The 22,263-nt window shown below is 44.1% G+C and overlaps 1 protein-coding gene across 50 annotated transcripts in view; it reads left to right on the top strand.

The window, feature by feature from the left end:
- Window positions 1–18,674, top strand: part of TCF7L2 (transcription factor 7 like 2) — a 347,621-nt gene extending 328,947 nt beyond the window's left edge. For 4 of the 50 annotated variants that reach the window (XM_073684681.1, XM_073684718.1, XM_073684679.1 and 1 more), the window contains 7 exons: window positions 2,851–2,976; window positions 3,062–3,221; window positions 4,454–4,561; window positions 6,717–6,765; window positions 7,340–7,390; window positions 11,888–11,960; window positions 16,291–18,674. In XM_073684681.1, the coding sequence (XP_073540782.1) occupies window positions 2,851–2,976; window positions 3,062–3,221; window positions 4,454–4,561; window positions 6,717–6,765; window positions 7,340–7,390; window positions 11,888–11,960; window positions 16,291–16,711 (988 nt within the window). In that variant the 3' untranslated portion in view covers window positions 16,712–18,674. Of the gene's footprint in view, window positions 1–2,835; window positions 2,977–3,061; window positions 3,222–4,453; window positions 4,574–6,716; window positions 6,766–7,339; window positions 7,391–11,887; window positions 11,965–13,160; window positions 13,235–14,337; window positions 14,364–16,290 lie in introns of those variants that run through there. The other 46 variants (XM_073684723.1, XM_073684701.1, XM_073684722.1 and 43 more) reach the window with 35 other exon arrangements.
- Window positions 18,675–22,263: the final 3,589 nt, after the last annotated feature.

The raw sequence follows: 22,263 nt of genomic DNA, 5'->3' as shown, positions 1-22,263 counted from the left end.
AGATCAGGAGCCTGGCAGCATGGTACAGGCCACTGCTGGATACTGTCCACAGATCGGGAGCCTGGCGGCACGGTACAGGCCACTGCTGGACACTGTCCACAGATCGGGAGCCTGGCGGCACGGCACAGGCCACTGCTGGACACTGTCCACAGATCAGGAGCCTGGCGGCACGGTACAGGCCACTGCTGGACACTGTCCACAGATCAGGAGCCTGGCGGCACGGTACAGGCCACTGCTTGACACTGTCCACAGATCAGGAACCTGGCGGCGCGGTACAGGCCACTGCTGGACACTGTCCACAGATCAGGAGCCTGGCGGCACGGTACAGGCCACTGCTGGATACTGTCCACAGATCAGGAGCCTGGCGGCACGGTACAGGCTACTGCTGGACACAGTCCACAGATCAGGAGCCTGGCGGCATGGTACAGGCCACTGCTGGACACTGTCCACAGATCAGGAGCCTGGCGGCACGGTACAGGCTACTGCTGGACACAGTCCACAGATCAGGAGCCTGGCGGCATGGTACAGGCCACTGCTGGATACTGTCCACAGATCAGGAGCCTGGCGGCACGGTACAGGCTACTGCTGGACACAGTCCACAGATCAGGAGCCTGGCGGCATGGTACAGGCCACTGCTGGACACTGTCCACAGATCAGGAGCCTGGCGGCATGGTACAGGCCACTGCTGGATACTGTCCACAGATCAGGAGCCTGGCGGCACGGTACAGGCCACTGCTGGACACTGTCCACAGATCGGGAGCCTGGCAGCACGGTACAGGCCACTGCTGGACACAGTCCACAAATCAGGAGCCTGGCGGCACGGTATAGGCCACTGCTGGACATTGTCCACAGATCAGAAGCCTGGCGGCACGGTACAGGCCACTGCTGGATACTGTCCACAGATCAGGAGCCTGGCGGCATGGTACAGGCCACTGCTGGACACTGTCCACAGATCAGGAGCCTGGCGGCACGGTACAGGCTACTGCTGGACACAGTCCACAGATCAGGAGCCTGGCGGCACGGTACAGGCCACTGCTGGACACTGTCCACAGATCAGGAGCCTGGCGGCATGGTACAGGCCACTGCTGGATACTGTCCACAGATCAGGAGCCTGGCGGCACGGTACAGGCCACTGCTGGACACTGTCCACAGATCAGGAGCCTGGCGGCACGATACAGGCCACTGCTGGATACTGTCCACAGATCAGGAGCCTGGCGGCACGGTACAGGCCACTGCTGGACACTGTCCACAGATCAGGAGCCTGGCGGCACGGTACAGGCCACTGCTGGATACTGTCCATGGATCGGGAATTCCTATTATTTATTGATACATTGTATAAGAAGTTCTGCAACTTTCTATTCCAATTTTTCCAGATCTCTGCTGACTACATGAGTAAAATCAGTCTTCGATACAAAGGCTGTAAACTCCCCTTGACCTAAATCTTCTCACACCTGAAGTTTTGTTACATTGTATCCAGTCTCAGGACCCTGTTTTGTACAGCACTCCAGACTGACACATTGTACCAAACTGCCAGGAGACAGCTGTGTGCTGCTGATTGCGGATCCGGGTCCGGCTCTGGATGAGATTAGGCCGTCACCATTCACTGACAGCAGCAGAGATCTGGGAAATGTTGAGAAATTGAAACAGAAAAGTCTTTTACAAAGTGACGAAACTTTTACTTTAATTAAGAGCAGAAAACTCTTCTTAGATGTAGAGGAAACAATCCTAGAGCGATGACTACTCCTCCCAGCGTGTCCGAACAGCCGCCTGTATGATGGGAGATGTAGTTCTGGAAAGCTGGCTTTCAGATGATGTTGGATCGTCCTATAGGACATATAGGGCCTTGGGGGTCTTGTTGTTGGGCCCCTCTATTAGCCGGAGCAGAGCCAGCCTGCCTGCATCATTATGATGGAGACGATGGTTGTGATTGCCCCCCCCCCCCCATTCAGCCATTGAAAACCCCAGTGGCCCCACAGTGCACTCATCCATATAGGACAGATAGAGGGGCCACAGTCTGCATTGGGGCCCCCCAGCTGTGCCCTCATTTCTGTATGCAGATCAGTCCATCCATCACTACACTCCTCATCATCCGCTCTCAGACCCCCATGGTGCATTATAATTAAGGTCGACTTCCATGAGGTGCAGAGCCAACAGGAATGTTAATACCTGGAGCAGACGTGGGAGCTGCGAACACATTACGGACGTCCACTAATATTCACCATCTGTGGGGGGTGATTGAGACATGATTGGGGGGATCTGTCCTTAGTGTCGTCCTCGCCCTGTGTGGGGGGGTCTCCACAGATCTATCCACATAATATATGTGTAATATTATAGGTTAGGGATAAAGAGGCGCTGCATCAGCATCTGTTCTACATGGCTGGCAATTAAATGCAATCTATTACTCCCTGTTATCAGCCATTTCAAGCTGGCAATTGAATGGACAGGTGAATATAATGTATTGCTCGCTGTTATCAGCCACTGCAGATGATGGATGGAAAAGCATGGTCTGCCCTGTAGTGCTTGGGTGGGCTCGATCTGCTCTGGATAATATTGGGGTCCTGGTGAGGGGTCGCCCTGTTACCCACATGTACCCATGGAGCAGACATAGGGGGGGCAGATATAATAGAGGGGCAGCGCTGACGCCTCTGATCTTTTGTGGGGGGCCGTTCTGTTCTATATCTAGGCTGATTGGTGTTGGATCAGGTTTTATGAGCGTATTCTGTGTACGACGCTGCGGTATATGATGGTGCAATGTAATTACAGCTAATGAATGACTGTTATGTTAATGAGACACCCCTCCCCTTTCATTCATTTTTATTCTGACGATTTACACAGCTTTCTATCCTCCAGATTCCCCCCACACATGTTACCGCCACACCACAGTTTACACACAACTGGAATCCCTCATCCCGCCATAGTGAACCCAACCGTCAAACAGGAATCGTCCCAGAGTGACATGGGATCGCTGCACAGCTCGTGAGTCGCCTGTCTACTGCCGCCGCCGCGCAGCGCCCCCTGCAGGGAGAAGGTAACCAGTGCACTCTCTCCTTCATTTTTGCAGAAAACATCAGGATTCCAAAAAGGAAGAAGAAAAGAAGAAACCTCATATAAAAAAGCCTCTAAACGCATTTATGTTATATATGAAGGAAATGCGAGCAAAAGTGGTCGCAGAATGCACATTAAAAGAGAGCGCCGCCATCAACCAGATCCTCGGCCGGAGGGTACGTGTCACTACAGGAGGGGGCCACAACAGCACTACTGCTTCATCACAATGCTGGGGGTTGTAGTCCTGCAATACATACATACATAGATTATAGATAATAGGTAATAGATAATAGATAGATAATAGATAGATGATAGATAGATGATAGATAGATAATAGATAGATGATAGATAGATAATAGATAGATGATAGATAGATGATAGATAGATGATAGATAATAGATAGATAATAGATAGATGATAGATAATAGATAGATAATAGATAGATAATAGATAGATGATAGATAATAGATAGATAATAGATAGATAATAGATGATAGATAATAGATAGATGATAGATAGATGATAGATAATAGATAGATAATAGATAGATAATAGATAGATAGATAATAGATAGATGATAGATAATAGAGAGATAATAGATAGATAATAGATAGATGATAGATAATAGATAGATAATAGATGATAGATAGATAATAGATAATAGATAGATAATAGATAGATAATAGATAGATGATAGATAATAGATAGATAATAGATAGATGATAGATAGATAATAGATAGATAATAGATAGAGGATAGATAATAGATAGATAATAGATAGATGATAGATAGATAATAGATAGATAATAGATAGAGGATAGATAGATAATAGATAGATAATAGATAGAGGATAGATAGATAATAGATAGATAATAGACAATAGATAGATAATAGATAGATAATAGATAATAGACAATAGACAGATAATAGATAGATAATAGATAGATGATAGATAATAGATAGATAATAGATAGATGATAGATAGATAATAGATAGATAATAGATAGAGGATAGATAGATAATAGATAGATAATAGACAATAGATAGATAATAGATAATAGACAATAGACAGATAATAGATAGATAATAGATAGATGATAGATAATAGATAGATAATAGATAGATGATAGATAGATGATAGATAATAGATAGATAATAGATAGATAATAGATGATAGATAGATAGATAATAGATAGATAATAGATAGATAATAGATGATAGATAGATAGATAATAGATAGATGATAGATAATAGATAGAAAATAGATAGATAATAGATGATAGATAGATAATAGATAGATGATAGATATATATATATATAGTAGATAGATGATACATGATAGTTAATAGATGAGCCACTTTGTGCCTCTTCTGTCCTATAACGTCTTTCTTTCCTCTCCTTCGTACAGTGGCACGCGTTATCGAGAGAGGAACAAGCGAAATACTACGAGTTGGCACGGAAGGAACGGCAGCTGCACATGCAGCTCTACCCCGGCTGGTCGGCAAGGGATAACTATGTAGGTTCCTATGTAGGTGGTATTTATTCCCCTTCTATAGAGATTTACAATGTATTCTTGCAGGACTGATCCGGATGACTGTATCTGATTGCTTAGAGCAGATCGTGGCTTCCTGAATGTCTAGAATAGGGTGCGGGGCTTAAAATGCACCAAATTGCACCAAAAATTGTGACAAAACTTTAGTACATGATATCTGCCAGCTGTGAGCTGATCAAGATGTGTGAGAAAAGTGTCCAACATGTCTTTCCAGATGCCCCAAATCTATGCATTTACTTTTCCTTTTTCTCTTCCTTTCTTTTTCTTTTTTATGTGTTGTTTTCCTTCTTACATTTCCTTTCTTTACCATTTCTTACTTCTTTTTCACCTTTCTATCTTCCTTTCTCTTATTCTTTCTGTTACTTTTCCTACATTTCTTTGCCTTCCTCATTTTTATTTTCTCCCTTATTCTTTTTGTTCTTTCTTTCTTATTTTTCTACTCCTTTGCTTTCCTTCTTTTTTTTTATTTATCTGCCTCATTCCCGTTCTTTACCTTTTTTCTTTCCTTTTATGTTATCGCCCTTCACTTTTTATTCTATTCTGATTTTCCTCTTTTCTGTATCTTTTTCCTTTTCTGCCTTCCTCCTTTGCTCCCTGTTCCTTTCCATTATATCATTTTCTTTTCTATTCCTTTACTTTCCTTTTTTCTTTTCTTCCCTTCATTACCATTTCCTATTTCTTCCGTTCTGTTCCCTTCCTTCTTTGCTTTATTACCTTCATTCTTTCCTTCTATCCACCACTTTTATTTTCCCTTCTATCCCCTGCTTCTATTCATCTTTGTTTCCTTTCTTTTCTCTCCTTACTGCTTCCTCATTCTGTTCTGTTGTTCCCTTTTCTTTACTCTTTTCCTCTTTCGGTCCTTTCCTTCCTTATTTAATTTATCTTTTCTGCCCTTTCTTTTAGATTTTCCCCTTTTGTTCCCCTTTTTCTTTTCTGCCTCTATCCTTTCCCTTTCTCCTTTCCTTCCTCTATTGCTCCTTGTTTTTGTCTCTTTCTGAACCATTTCTCTTCTCTTTCCCTTCTGCCACTTTTATTTTTTTCCTTTTCTACTCTTTTCTTTATTTTTATGTTTTTTTCCATTTCCCCCCTTGCGGATTTGTATCCTTTCCGTCCCTTATTTTTTCCTTTCCTCTATCATCTTTCTTACATTTCCTCCTCTCCTGTAACATTTCCTTGTTTATCCTGTCCCAAGCACTCTTTATTTCCCTGCACCGTTCCTTCTTTTTTTTCCCTTCCTTTCTTCCTTCTTTTCCTTCCTTCCTTCTTTCCTTCCTTCCTTCTTTCCTTCTTTTCCTTTTTCCTTCCTTCTTTTCTTTCCTTCTTTCCTTCCTTTCTTCCTTCCTTTCCTTATTCCTTCCTTATTTTCCTTCTTTCCTTTCTTCCTTCTTTTCCTTCTTTCTTCCTTCCGTCTTTCCTTCCTTCCTTTCTTCCTTCTTTTCCTTCTTTCTTCCTACCGTCTTTCCTTCCTTCCTTCCTTCCTTCTTTCTTTCTTTCCTTCCTTCCTTCTTTTCCTTCTTTCTTCCGTCTTTCCTTCCTTCCTTCTTTTGCTTCTTTCTTCCTTCCTTCCTTTCTTCCTTCTTTTCCTTCTTCCTTCCTTCTTTCTTCCTACCGTCTTTCCTTCCTTCCTTCTTTTCCTTCTTTCCTTCCTTCCTTCCTTCCTTCTTTTCCTTCTTTCTTCCTTCCTTCCTTCTTTTCCTTCTTCCTTCTTTCCTTCTCTTTGTAGTCCTCTTCCCCATGAATTATACATGTGATGGATGTAGAATATATCAGGTTACGTTTCTTCTTGTCTGTTGTGCGTCTGATGATAACCCAGAATGTTGTCCTCTGTGTAGCATGATGGGAGCAGTAGTTGGCCTCTTATTAATGACGGACAGCATTTCCTTCTTGTATCCGTGGCTTGCGTGGCTAATGACTACACGATGTAACGAGCCGCCGGCCCATTTCTCTGTCCATCCATCTTGGCTGGGGAGGACTTGTGCATGCTCAGACCCTGAGGCCGCCAGTAGCTCGGCCATAGTAGTCACCTGTCTATGTAGATGGAATTGTATCAATAGTCCGGATGGTCTTAGACCATTTCCCGCTGTATAAACTGTGTCTGTCCCTTCTGTTTTCTCTTTAGGGGAAAAAGAAGAAGAGAAAAAGAGACAAGCAGCCAGGAGAGAGTAACGGTAAGTAGCCCCCTGCAATGCTCCCCCCTCCACATCACCCCTCCCCCGCCCAGTGGACCCAGGTTCACAAAACACTACCCACAGGAAGGTGCCGCACTCTGGTATCAGTGCCCAGCATTGGCTTCCAGACTGTACAGCCCCCTGCGCTGGTGATTAGTGAACCCCACGTATATTTCCCCCATAACTATACTTCCTTAAAGCCCCTCCCCCACTGTTCCCAATACCGTTGAGATGAGCTGTAGAGTTGGTGTTGACTTTGCATGTAACGCTAGATACATTGTATCCTGATGTAATATTAACTGTAAATGATTGACAGCCAGCCGGTAGATTAATGGCGCCATAACCGCGTGGTGTTCTCATGCGTGTGCGAGCATGTGTGCGTCTGTGTGCGGGTGTGAGGTCTGTCCGGGGGTCTTTGCTGCATGCTTTACTGGGGTAATTCCCTGTCCACACCCATGTTTAATTCAGGCATTAAGGAGGTTTGACCCTACTGCATATATAGCGCTATATATATAAATATATATATACCGGTGAACGTGTCCAGACTATTGTATAATTTGTTCTTATTTTTCAGAACACAACGAATGTTACCTAAACCCTTGCCTTTCACTTCCTCCGATTACAGGTGCTAAGCCATTTTTGGCCTTATTCCTCTAATTTTCACCTTTTATCATTTTATTGTTTGACTTCTCCCTGACAATTTTACATTTTTATGCATTTTACTGCCATCATAATTTATTAACATGAACCACTTCTTGTGAGAGAGGACGGGAAAGAGAAAGAACCATCGCAGTGCAAGTTTGTAGCAAATTCTTATCCGCCGCGGACACATAGTTGCTCTGGCTTTCAGCTTTAGGACAGGTGGGGGAGGGGCTGAGTGTTACAGTGGAAGGTGCTAGAATGCTGGGAGTTGTAGTTCCACAGGTCGGCGCTGTTAGGTGTCTGGATATGACTTTCACTACTTATAGTTTCTCCTTTTCTGATGCACTAATAATTAACCCCGTGCTGTTGCTTTGCAATTTAACATGAGCAAGTTCCTCTCCTCTGGTGCCATGGAGGGGGCGCTACCGCCTATGGGAGAATGAGGCTCAAATATGATGTGAGAGCAGCCTGAGGGTCATACAGACATGAGAAGGATGGTGGGCAAGGACTGAGACCTACCACTTGGCGAATGATGGCAGTGTGGTAGATAGGGGGCGCTAGCTATAGTTTTGCTCAGGAGCCTCTAACATTTATTATAAGTATACCCTATCCAGGCGTTTGGACCTATGAGTCCTTTTATTTAAATAGACATAATTTGCTTGTTGGAAGCTCTGCCCATAGCATATGACAAAGAGGACACGTCCATACAACACCAGTAACCAGGCTCTAAACCAGTCTGAGATGTGGACTTCACCTTGGTCAGAGAACATCCTCGGTCTTCTAGTTGCCCCATTTGCCATCACTAAGGGGAAGCTCAGGGGAGGTCCTCTGCTCCTCACAGGAGTTGTGGTCCTGCTGTTGGTCCGGCCCCTGCTTTGAGGAAAAGGTAGAAGAAGACTCTCCCATTACTGCACAGTAGATACAAATGTGCATATACCCTTGATCTTTTCTTTTCAGATATCTCCTGCCTGTAAGTGGACACAGGTTAGGATCATGTCTGACTTATCCGCAGCCTACTCTTGAAAAGTTCTGATAATGAGTTGTGCAGAATGTCCACTGTCCATGGAGTTGATCATCATCAGACATCTTAATCCCAAGTAAGGTCAATCACCTGCTTGATGGAAGTAGGACTTTACTCTAGGTTTGGACAGTGGTGGTCCTGCCCCTGCTTATCAGAGGCCACCTCCATGCTACATGCGCAGGTGCATGTAATTCCAGCTGATGGATTGTTACAATGTTACAGGTCGTGAAACCAGATGACCTAAGATAGCCTGCAGAGATACATTGTAACTGGTCTGAAGGTGTCACCTGCACAGATACATTTTAACCGGTCTGAAGGCGTCACCTGCAGAGATACATTGTAGCCGGTCTGAAGGTGTCACCTGCAGAGATACATTGTAGCTGGTCTGAAGGCGTCACCTGCAGAGATGCATTGTAGCTGGTCTGAAGGCGTCACCTGCAGAGATACATTGTAGCCGGTCTGAAGGTGTCACCTGCAAAGATACATTGTAGCCGGTCTGAAGGCGTCACCTGCAGAGATACATTGTAGCCGGTCTGAAGGCGTCACCTGCAGTGATACATTGTAGCCGGACTGAAGGCGTCACCTGCAGAGATACATTGTAGCCTGTCTGAAGGCGTCACCTGCAGAGATACATTGTAGCCGGTCTGAAGGCGTCACCTGCAGTGATACATTGTAGCCGGACTGAAGGCGTCACCTGCAGACATGCATTGTAGCCGGTCTGAAGGCGTCACCTGCAGAGATACATTGTAGCCGGTCTGAAGGCGTCACCTGCAGTGATACATTGTAGCCGGACTGAAGGCGTCACCTGTAGAGATACATTGTAGCCGGTCTGAAGGCGTCACCTGCAGAGACACATTGTAGCCAGTCTGAAGGTGTCACCTGCAGAGATACATTGTAGCCGGTCTGAAGGTGTCACCTGCAGAGATACATTGTAACCGGTCTGAAGGCGTCACCTGCAGAGATACATTGTAGCCGGTCTGAAGGTGTCATCTGCAGTGATACATTGTAGCTGGACTGAAGGCATAGGACTGGGACTGGGTCAGGATGGACTCTCAGCCTGTACACACTGTATTGTTTATTAACTGGCAGCAAGCAGAGCTAATGATACAAGTGCTGTCTGTGTATAAGGCCATGTTCACATCTGTGTTGGAGTTTCCGATCAGGCGGATCCGATTGTAAGTCATTGGGGCGGATCCGATTGTAAGTCATTGGGGCAGATCCCATTGTAAGTCATTGGGGTGGACCCCATTGTAAGTCATTGGAGTGGACCCCATTGTAAGTCATTGGCGCGGACCCCATTGTAAGTCTTTGGGGTTGGCGCTGTCTGTCCGGAGAGCGACGATCTGCTGGGTTTTTGGCTTTGACAATAAAGATCTGTTTTTATATTAGTAGATGATGTTTTTTGTTTTGCTCTTTTTGTTATTCTGGTACACGGGATGTTAGACAACTTCCATGCTGACGGTTTCCTTCACGTGCTTATTGGTTTGTTCGTCTGTTGTTAGGCTGACTTATGATGGGGGGCATATTAAGACACTTTTGTGCTATACCGTTTGCACTGGTCACGGCCGGGTGGTCACTACAAGGTCCTGTGCAGACGCGCAGTCATATCCCGATCCCTCGTATGGTCACATGTTGTATGGATCGCAGATTGCAGCACTTAGTCATGCGCTTTAAGCCAGAGCATCCATGTGAGGGGAGGTGATATGTGCCGTCATCCCGGCGCTCCGTGGGAAGGCGATTTGCAGCCTCTCCCCATTGCATGCTGGGTAAAATGTTTGACCCCCGCACAAGTCGGGGTGGTCTCTTCTTTGTTTCCTGTCATCTTTCAAACATTCTAAAAGTTCCATGCCTCAGCTTCCAGCACGTTCTATAATGCATCCTAATTACATGTCTGTATGTTCCCCGAGAATGTGTCCTCAGAACAGTCTGTTTCCCGCGCTCCCGAGACTCTAACTATCACAATGGGAAAAGCAGGAAAAGCAGAGACTGTTCCAAAACAAGGATTTCCTAGAAAAACCTCCTTAATCTAATTTACTTTATGTCATTGCTTCCAGAAAGTGTTTTCACTCCAGCATGCTGAACTCTCCGCTTGTGTTTGCTTCCCCCAATCATGCTCGCACATTGCTTCAAAGGCATGCCTCATGGCCGCTCTCCGCCGCCGTCATCCCGCTGTCTGCTCCATCTCTCTCTCCTTCTTTCTTTACATAAGTTGTGACTTACAGATAAATCCATTGACTGATCAGCACTTTATAAAGCTGCAGTATCCCCGGGCCGTGTGTACAGAGGAGCATTGCTGCACCGCTGCCGCCACCGCCGCACGTGCCGGTGCTCAGCTACACTTTCTTTTATTTCTGGGGGGGGGGGGGCACATACTTTTAAATCGAGTGCACAGATTTTTATTTAGAATGCAAATGCACATATTATTTTATTGGACTTGCTCATACTTTTGATATCACACGCTTAAAGGGGATCTGTCAGGACGTTTTTACATTTGGATGTAGTGATATGAGTGTGTATGTGCCCCCCCCCCCCCACCCTATAAAAATGACCCGCCGTGCAAATTGTAGGAAATCTAGTATAGAAATCATATGCAAATTAGGCTGAAAGTGCACAGAGGGCGACATAATACACTTAGATGGCTTCTTCCAAGTGCATGAACACGCCCACAGTGCACTTACAGCCTGATTTGCATATGATTTTCATGGTAGATTTCTTATGATTGCACATTATAGGGGGGCACATACACGATCATATCACTACATCCAAATGTACTGACATGTTCCCTGCAGTGGGGTAACGTCACTTATAAAATGGTAATAAACCTGCTCACTGGCACAAAGTTTGTGAAAAAAAGGTAAAATTAAAAACAATCTCTCAAGTGTAGCCCAATATACGAGAATGGTGTTCCCCAACTGTTGCAAAACTACAACCCCCAGCATGCCCTGACACCCTGCTGTGAGGAGTAGTTTTACAACATCTGGAAAGCCGCAGGGTTAATTTAGAGCTAGGAAAAAGCAAAAAAAAAAATCATTGAGGCCGTGTCCAATCACAGTCATTAAAGAGGATTAGCAGCTGTGATACATTGTAACGATTGCAGGTGAAGCACAATCATAAGAAACACCAAGTGTAAACATAGAAGTAACGATACAATGCAGGGAAGAGATAGGAAATAAAGTAACACAACGCAGACAAGGGTCCCTCTGCCATTACCCCATCGGTGTGGAAGTCCGGGGGGATACTGCGGCTTTACTTGTATCTGCCAATGAAGCACAAGTTATGCAAGGATCACTTTTCATTCTATGAACTTATTTTACTTACCTCTGTGATTACACAAAATAATAGTAATGACGTTCTGCGCTTTTTTACAATTAGTAACCGGTTCATTGATTTTTTTTTTTTTTTTTTATTATTATCTTTTCTGTTCCTTTTTCTGCTCGCTTCTGTCTTGAACCCATTCAGACCTCAGCGCCCCTAAGAAATGCCGAGCGCGCTTTGGCCTTGATCAGCAGAATAACTGGTGCGGTCCTTGCAGGTGTGTATGGTTATTCCAGATTTAGATATGGCTGGTTTTACCAAGTTTGTTTTTTATTTTTATTTATTTCTTTTTTTTTTATCTGGTAATTTCCCGCTCTGCGTCTAAAGCTAACGGCTAGTCCATGAAGCGGAGGCTGGACCCTTCAGGTGGGCTCCACAAGGCAGCGTAGTCTTTATGATTTAAGATGGGATTTCGGGGTCAGTGTCAAGTACTTTTGGAATAAGACCTGGTTCCCTTTAATAGTAGACATGGTGGTCCGATGACCATGGCCAACTTCATGAGAAAAGTCTATAGACCAAGAGGTTGCCTGCATACCCATAACCTTCTAAGAAAAGTTTCTGAGAAAAGTTCCAAACTACCCACATTTTTTTTTAACTTTTCCACCAATGACCCATCATAGGGAACGTACAGGTAGCGGCAGTACAACCAATGCCCTTTTACCCTTCCCCCGCATTTTTCTCATTCTTTAATCTCCAGCCTCTTGTCCATCACAGTATTTAACAAGCTCGCTGACGACCATTGCTGCCTGCTTCTCATCTTCATCAATAATCTGATTAACACCCCCAATAAACTGGGCATTCCTGTTGCAGTGAATACACTTGAGCGATACACAAATGCTGCAGAATTGGCTCTTTGGTTTCTAGTTGTTGACTGTGCAAGACGAGAGCTTGTGAGATTTCGTCCCCATTCGTCTCTTTTTTTTCCATTGGTTGCATTTGTATTTACCACCGATGTTGCCCGTTACCTTTGTCTTGACCATATTGGTGTTGGACCTCCCTTGGCCTCATGAACAGTCATCAGTCTGTCTCCGTACACTCCGTAGACCGTGTCTTCTCGCACTTTCTCTCTATGCATGGTCATCCATTAGTCCACGAGGTATCACCCACCATTGTCTACCAAAATCATAGCTGATCCGATACCCAATCTCTCCCTACGTCCTGGATCTGATTGACTGGTGCCTGACACTGGCTGTTGTATGCATCCCACACGTCGTAGAGCAGATCGATGTCTGTCTCCATCCACTTGGCCATGGGTCTTTCTTGATTATTCTGGACGTTTCTGCATGTTAGCCATGGACTGAAGGGGGAATTACCAAATAAAAAAACAATCTGCATATTCGTAGTTAAGAAAAGTGTCTGCAACTGAGCAGTATCCACCATTTTGTTGTATTTTTGTGTGTTTACATTGTGCTAACAGATGCAAATGCTCCTAAGAAGTGTCGAGCATTGTTTGGACTTGACCGACAGAATCTATGGTGCAAACCATGCAGGTATATTTATTACAAGGCCCATGGGGAATAATTCAATTCCTTCTGTCCTTCCAAGATCTTTCCAATGAATCTTCTTCTTTCTGTCCTCTGGTCATTACTGGTGGTGGTTGGACTTTATGCTTTTTTTTTTTCTATATTCTTTGAATTTCTGGTGAAAGAAACTTGATCGAAATTTATTAAAACCAAGTACAGTCAAGATCCAAAGAATTTATTACCTTTCTCCCCCAAATGGGAAGATCTTCCTACATTACATAGCTCAAGAATAAAATATCGTGTAGTCCTTTACTCGGAGAGTTGAGAATTTTCTTGAGATTTCCTCACAACCATCGTGAGGACATTGTCCATCCTGTAGTTCCTCCCCAGATTGAGAGACAATGAGTTACAAACTTGTTAGAAAGTTTTACAAAGTTATACAAGACACTAAATATCCTAAATGGCTTCCACTTAGATTTTACTACACATGTACCCTTCCCCAAAATGCCCATTTCCCCTATCTGTACGTCCTACTTGGACTTCTTAAAAATCTAATTATGTAATTCATCGATCTTCCTCAAACTTCGTTGATAATTTCCTCCTTTCATCCTGATTGCTGGAAATCAAGGCTTTGATATAAAATATTTAAGGACAAAACCCCTCTTGATAGATGCTTCTGATTTCAGAATTATGTTTTTAGAAAAACAACTTGTAGCCCCTAAATGTGAAAAATTTCGAAAAATCTCATAAAGATCAACAATAAAAAAAAGATAAAATTAATAGAAGGAAATAGCAGCCTTGATATAGCGGTAGAATCATTAGTATAACGGAAGGGGCTTTCTCCGCTTTCTCCTCCTCGTAGGTCGCCCCCTTTTTACCGCAGAGGTCCCCATTGTACCAGTTTGACCTTTGGATAATCGCAGCACAATGTTGCATTGTGAGCACAATGTTTTATTATATGATGGCATCTGACTTAATGTGACATCAGTAGTGAAGCATGTGTATCAAATGTGATCAGATGAAGGGGGTCAAATCAGCGGACAAACCTTGGTGGAGGGTCTGAGCGTTCTAACTTCTTTCTTATTGATCCTTTGGTTAAAACCTGTTATTTCTTTATTCTGATGCAAGCAGTCTTTGAATTTGGAATGTAACAATGGTAGGTATGTGTTTTCTCCCTCTCTGTGTGTAATGTCTCTTCATCTCCTGTCTCATGGTCTTAGTATGTAGACCCAAAGACCATTGTAATGGGGCACCAAGTATCATTCACTTGGAAGGTATCTAGGGCGTCACGCTTGGGCCCTTCCTTTGAATAACGAGGATGCTCATAGCCTTCCATTACAGACATGATCATCTGCTACATCTGAATTTTTGCCAATTTTGACCAGTGCAGATCAGTGGCATAGTATTTGCTGCCCTACTCCACCCATTAAGAGACTGAACAACTTGCTAGTGGGCTCTGTGCAGGAATGCCAGTTTTATAAAATGTAGAGACTTTGGCTTACACTCCCATTATTATACGTGTGCCTGCAGGTCGAGTACAAATACATAGTCAACCATGCTAGCTACAATTTCAGCGAATTGACTGCAAACCCTTCTAACCACTAACAAGAAAGTCTTGTCCCGTCATCAATGATATGAAGTCATCGCTCATGTCTTTCCGTTTCATTCTGTCATTCATTTTCTGCCATTAGCATTTCAGCCCTGCATGCTTCTTGTCACTGGGGGGTTGGCTAGAGTTTAGATTACTGAATTTATTATTTTTTTTGGGTCACTTAGGGAGCTTAGATGATATTTTTGCCACCTCTGGTCACTGGAGAAGTTGAAAGTCCTGGTGTTTATTGCACCCAAGATATAAGATCACTACATTGACACCTGTATGACCTCTGCTGGAGCTAAGATTAATAATAGACTTAGTATCCTCATTAGTCTATAGAGCTTATTATGGTAACATTTAATTTCACCTCTTGTTACTGGTGGATTTAATTGAAAACACCTCCAGGGGTTTATGAAGCTCAGAAAGGTTGTAGATACTGATGGAGCAAATTTATAGTGTCCATGGATATATATAAATCTCAGTATGATGACATTGGTATCACCCCTGGGGACTAGTAGAGATACGTTTAGTTATACGTCCCTGGTAGTTTCTAAAGCAGCATTCTCAACAGTTTGCGAAGCTTGATATGTTAAAATTTACACAACCTCTGCTGACTGGGAGAGCTATGGTGACTTCTAATAGGAACATGAACAGTATTTCATAAAGTTTATAATACACCTTTGGTCACTAATAGAGCTTAGGTCAGTTATAAATATGGCAAACCACACTTAGATGTAAAATACTTTATGATGGCACTGTCTCTGGTGACTTGTGGAGCTACAATTGATCTTCTGTAATTTATTATACCTACAGAAGGTGATGTAGCTTAGTATAGATGAAATTGTACCACCTCTGTTGACATGGAGAGCTAAGATGAACTTTATGTAGATCCTCAGAAATCATTTATGATGCTTAGTATGATAAAATATATTACACCCCTGGTCACTAATGGAGCTGGGATCAATTAACAATATGGAAAACCACAGTGAGATGTAAAATACTTAATAATCACACTATCTGTGGTAACTTGTGGAGCTACAATTGATCTTCTGTAATTTATTATAGCTACAGAAGGTGATTAACTTAGTATATGGGGCAAGTATACCAGCTCTGGTTACTGGGAGAGCTGAGATAAATTCCATTTAGATCATCACCTGTCATTTCTGATGCTTAGTATGATGATATATATTACAACTCTGGTCACTAAAGTAGCTTAGTATACCACCTGTGGAACCCAGTTATTTAGCTGATTTTGGAAGAATTTGGAATTTGTAAGAGAAAGCTGATAAATACACTGAATTTAAAATATAGTTAGAGAAAAAAAAAAAAGTTTATCCAACCCCCCCCCCAATAAATATTTTACTGCTCAGAGCCCGAGGCAGATTTTATTTTTATCTACATTTTCTGTTGTTTCAGGTGATGTTCTCTGTTGTGTTTTTTTTTTATTATTGTATTTTAATATATCTCATGCCTCTTTTTCCTGTTTGTAGGAGAAAAAAAAAGTGCATTCGCTACATACAAGGTGAAGGCAGCTGCGTCAGCCCGCCCTCTTCAGACGGAAGCTTACTAGACTCTCCTCCTTCTTCTCCCACCATGCTAGACACCCCTCCGAGAGACTCCACACCACAAACTGAACAAACACAACCTCTATCTCTATCGTTGAAGCCTGACCCTCTGGCCCGGCTGTGCATGCCACAGTCACCTCTGACAGAAAGTCCGGCACGAAAGTCCAGCAACTTGCCAGCTACAATATGTCAGAATGGAACAGATCACAATCACCACCCCAGTCCATTACAGTCTCCTTACTCCTTGTCACTAACACAGCCGTCAACCTCCTTCCCTCCTTCTCATCGGTCCTTGGCTGGAACTCAACTTCAGCCTCTTTCACTTGTCACCAAGTCACTAGAGTAGTCGCTCCCAGCACTGACGCCTCATCCTTTTTAATATTAGTTTTTCTCGTTTTTTGATGATTTTTTTTTTTTTTATTTGTGCCAAGTGGCTACTTTAGTAGATGTTTTATGAAGTTCATTGGTCAATATTTGACCTGTCTTTTTATCTCCGCCTTTCCGATTTGACTGCGCAGAGAGACCTTCTACGAGCCTCAAGGTCCTGATGAAAATTTGTATCATCAACTTTAAAAAAAAAAAAAAAAAAAGTCTTTTTAGCATCGGAAGAAGGGGGGAAAATTATATAAATATATATATATAAATATATGAAAATAAAAAAAAATGCATAACTGTCGTAGTTCTGATAGGTTCCTTTGAAAAGACTGATTTAAAGAAGAATTAAAAAAAAATGAAAATAGAAAAAAAAAATAAAATGAAGCAATTTTGAAGCAGCCCTCGCGGAAGGAGTTGGTTCTTGATTATTTGTATTAAATACGAGCTTGCGAACCAATCATTTTACATCCAGTTTATACCCTACAGGGCACCATGAATGCAGCGCCCTCTAGTGAAACAACTTTTATTGTGATGTTATGTTGTAATTGTTGAAATGTACAGAAACACAAAAGGTAAAGATGAACAAATGTGTTAATAATATGCCTTGTTCCATGGTGGTGGTCGCTCTCTTTTTTTTTTTTTTCTTTTGTACATTTTTTTTTATTATTTTTTTCCTCTGTGGGTGGGAGGGGAAGGTTATGCTACTTGGAAATTTTGGGTGGGTGCGTTAACTATTTTCAGAGCCATTGGACCAGTAAGTAGTATTTATTGCCTAGGAAATTGCTTGTGTCCTATCTGTTGTCTTTTTTTTTTTTTTTCCAAATAATTGTCTGTCCTCCATTTTTCCCAACGCATTGTATAAAGTTTTCTTTTTCTTTGTGTAAGCATCTTATATATATATATATATCATTTGTACAAGGTTTTTAAGTTTATATATAAATTTATATATATATATATTTTTTGTTTTTCTGTATGAAACTCAGTTGCCACCAAATGGACATTTGTAGCTGCATTTAAAGGATCAATATTGTACAAAAAAAATAAAACAAACAAAAAAAACCACAATTGCTATAAAAGCCATTAAAAGAAGACTTGAAATTAACAGGGGAAAGAACCCTTTTTTTTCCGCTGTTTTCTGTAACGGCGTCTTGTAAATTTACTTTAAGGAACAGGAGACCAGCCTGCGCCGATAGGACTGTAGACTGTGGACAGATTGATGTGCCAAAATTCCCGGTGAATAATCCCCCCTTGTTTTTGATGCTGTATTTTTGTTACTCATGTTCTGATGTGATGTTACATAGGTAGCTTTGTATGTATTTTCTGTCATCTTTAACAGGTATATTTGGTAGGAGGGTGACTGGACAGCATTGAAAAACAATGAGGTGCAAAAAAAAACTAAAAAAAAAAAAACTCCCCCCCCCCCCCCCATGGGCCAAAATCCTGTATATTAGATTACGTGCGAAAAAAAAAAGAGACTGCCAATTCTCTGCTTGCTTGCCGCGTATAGGTTTGTAGCAGGCAAATAAAAGGAAAAAAAAAAAAAAAAACGGGCATGTTGATGTTGAATAAAAAAGTCAAAAAAAGCGAAAAACAAAAATGATAAAAAAAAACAAATTTGAACAAAACCAAGAAACTCTTCATCCGTTCATTGAGTGCCATTGTATTTGACATGACGCAATCGTAGATCTGTCTCTGGTTTCCTCTGGTTTATTCTGATGCTAATTAAATAACTATAACATTTTTTGTGAATACTTTGAATGTTTCCTTACGGCTGTGATGTTACCGTTCAGTTCTTTGCTCTTATTCCGATTTTTATTTCAAAATGGTATTTAAAAAAAAAACCATGCAAAAATTTTTTTGTAATGAATACATGTTCATGCTGTACAGTATCTGTAGCATGCAGTTCTGGATTAATAAAAGCAACTTAGTATGTGCACCGTGTCAAGTCTCGTCTGTGTGAAGGCAAAATTGGTCTATTCAGTCACCTCCCCTAGTGTCTGACTGACAGCTATTCAGTCTCCTCCCCCAGTGTCTGACTGACAGCTATTCAGTCTCCTCCCCCAGTGCCTGACTGACAGCTATTCAGTCACCTCCCCTAGTGCCTGACTGACAGCTATTCAGTCTCCTCCCCCAGTGTCTGACTGACAGCTATTCAGTCTCCTCCCCCAGTGTCTGACTGACAGCTATTCAGTCTCCTCCCCCAGTGTCTGACTGACAGCTATTCAGTCTCCTCCCCAGTGTCTGACTGACAGCTATTCAGTCTCCTCCCCCAGTGTCTGACAGCTATTCAGTCTCCTCCCCTAGTGCCTGACTGACAGCTATTCAGTCTCCTCCCCCAGTGCCTGACTGACAGCTATTCAGTCTCCTCCCCTAGTGCCTGACTGACAGCTATTCAGTCTCCTCCCCAGTGTCTGACTGACAGCTATTCAGTCTCCTCCCCCAGTGCCTGACTGACAGCTATTCAGTCTCCTCCCCAGTGTCTGACTGACAGCTATTCAGTCACCTCCCCCAGTGTCTGACTGACAGCTATTCAGTCTCCTCCCCCAGTGTCTGACTGACAACTATTCAGTCTCCTCCCCAGTGTCTGACTGACAGCTATTCAGTCACCTACCCCAGCGCCTGACAGCTATTCAGTCACCTCCCCCAGTGTCTGACTGACAGCTATTCAGTCTCCTCCCCCAGTGTCTGACTGACAGCTATTCAGTCTCCTCCCCCAGTGTCTGACTGACAGCTATTCAGTCTCCTCCCCCAGTGTCTGACTGACAGCTATTCAGTCTCCTCCCCCAGTGTCTGACTGACAGCCATTCAGTCACCTACCCCAGCGCCTGACAGCTATTCAGTCACCTCCACCCAGTGCCTGACTGACAGCTATTCACTCACCTCCCCCCCCAGTGCCTGACTGACAGCTATTCAGTCATCTCCACCCAGTGCCTGACTGACAGCTATTCAGTCATCTCCACCCAGTGCCTGACTGACAGCTATTCAGTCTCCTCCCCCAGTGTCTGACTGACAGCTATTCAGTCACCTCCACCCAGTGCCTGACTGACAGCTATTCAGTCTCCTCCCCCAGTGTCTGACTGACAGCTATTCAGTCACCTCCACCCAGTGCCTGACTGACAGCTATTCAGTCTCCTCCCCCAGTGCCTGACTGACAGCTATTCAGTCTCCTCCCCCAGTGTCTGACTGACAGCTATTCAGTCACCTCCCCCCAGTGCCGGACTGACAGCTATTCAGTCACCTCCCCCCCAGTGCCTGACTGACAGCTATTCAGTCATCTCCACCCAGTGCCTGACAGCTATTCAGTCTCCTCCCCCAGTGTCTGACTGACAGCTATTCAGTCACCTCCACCCAGTGCCTGACTGACAGCTATTCAGTATCCTCCCCAGTGCCTGACTGACAGCTATTCAGTCACCTCCCCCCAGTGCCGGACTGACAGCTATTCAGTCACCTCCCACCCAGTGTCTGACTGACAGCCATTCAGTCACCTACCCCAGCGCCTGACAGCTATTCAGTCACCTCCACCCAGTGCCTGACTGACAGCTATTCACTCACCTCCCCCCCAGTGCCTGACTGACAGCTATTCAGTCACCTCCCCCCAGTGCCTGACTGACAGCTATTCAGTCACCTCCCCCCCCAGTGCCTGACTGACAGCTATTCAGTCACCTCCCCCCCAGTGCCTGACTGACAGCTATTCAGTCACCTCCCCCCAGTGCCGGACTGACAGCTATTCAGTCACCTCCCCCCCAGTGTCTGACTGACAGCCATTCAGTCACCTACCCCAGCGCCTGACAGCTATTCAGTCACCTCCACCCAGTGCCTGACTGACAGCTATTCACTCACCTCCCCCCCAGTGCCTGACTGACAGCTATTCAGTCTCCTCCCCCAGTGTCTGACTGACAGCTATTCAGTCACCTCCACCCAGTGCCTGACTGACAGCTATTCAGTCTCCTCCCCCAGTGTCTGACTGACAGCTATTCAGTCACCTCCACCCAGTGCCTGACTGACAGCTATTCAGTCTCCTCCCCCAGTGCCTGACTGACAGCTATTCAGTCTCCTCCCCCAGTGTCTGACTGACAGCTATTCAGTCACCTCCACCCAGTGCCTGACTGACAGCTATTCAGTCTCCTCCCCCAGTGCCTGACTGACAGCTATTCAGTCTCCTCCCCCAGTGTCTGACTGACAGCTATTCAGTCACCTCCACCCAGTGCCTGACTGACAGCTATTCAGTCTCCTCCCCCAGTGTCTGACTGACAGCTATTCAGTCACCTCCCCCCAGTGCCTGACTGACAGCTATTGATTCTCCTCCCCCAGTGCCTGACTGACAGCTATTCATTCTCCTACCCTCAGTGCCTGACTGACAGCTATACATTCTCTTCCCCCAGTTTCTGACTGACAGCCAATCAGTCTCTGCCCACCCAGCCTGACTGACAGCTATTCAGTCTCCGCCCCAGTGCCTGATTGACAGCTATTCAGTCTCCGCCCCAGTGCCTGATTGACAGCTATTCAGTCTCCACCCCAGTGCCTGACTGACAGCTATACATTCTCTTCCCCCAGTTCCTGACTGACAGCCAATCAGTCTCTGCCCACCCAGCCTGACTGACAGCTATTCAGTCTCCTCCCCTAAGTGCCTGAATGACAGTTATTCCTCCTCTTCCCCTCAGTGCCTGACAGCTATTCATACTCCTGCCCCAGTCCTGCCTGGCTGACAGTTATCCAGTCTCCACCCATCCAAGCCTGACTGAGAGCTATACAGTCTCAACCCCCCAGCCTGATAGCTATTTAGTCTCTGCCTATCCAAGCCTGACTGACAGCTATTTAGTCTCCACCCCTCCTCCCAGCTTGACTGATGCTGCAGCTTGTACTGAGCAGTGTGAGAATTGAGCAGGAGGAGGGACACTGAGGAGCTGGCAATCACGGCAGCTGGAAGGAGACTGAGCTTAAACTTTTATTAAGTATTATACCTCCATCCTAACATGGATTTAGAAATTAAGTACAGCAGCCTCATCTGGTCTTAGAATTGTATTTATTAATGTATTTGCAATTTGCATTTAGAATTCTGAAGCCAAATCTGCTTTAAGGCATCTAAAATAAAAATGGATGAAATAGAATTTCTAGATGAAAACATCTTCCACCGTTTTCTGTATGCAGCGCCTATACAGAGCTATGATCTTTCTCCATAGATATCTCAGGCCCGCATGCTTTCTGATCCTACAGGTAGGTGCCACTTCTCAGCACTTGAAGCTTTGAGTTACATTAGGTTTTATACTCCAGTCACATCTAAAGCTGCATTCTCTTAGTTGCCTAATTACTGCACTGCGGAATGAGCCGGCTCGGAGCTTGAAGATATTTGGTCCTGAGAACTAACAGGAAGACAGCAATGTGAATGGAGCCCTGGACTCGGCGATCTCCTGATGCTTTACTTTGTGCGCAATCACAGTAACAGTTCAGTAATGGACCGCACTGACGTCATTGCACCTTCCCGCCACTAAACAAGTCTGTGCAGCATGGAGAAGCAGTCTACTG

This window comes from Phyllobates terribilis, unplaced genomic scaffold, assembly GCF_046119375.1.
Source record: "Phyllobates terribilis strain yellow unplaced genomic scaffold, ASM4611937v1 Scaffold_5__5_contigs__length_657084704, whole genome shotgun sequence".
Classification (NCBI taxonomy): Eukaryota; Metazoa; Chordata; class Amphibia; order Anura; family Dendrobatidae; genus Phyllobates; species Phyllobates terribilis.
Note: the sequence above shows the minus strand (reverse complement) of the source record. Positions and strands in the feature narration are given on the sequence as shown.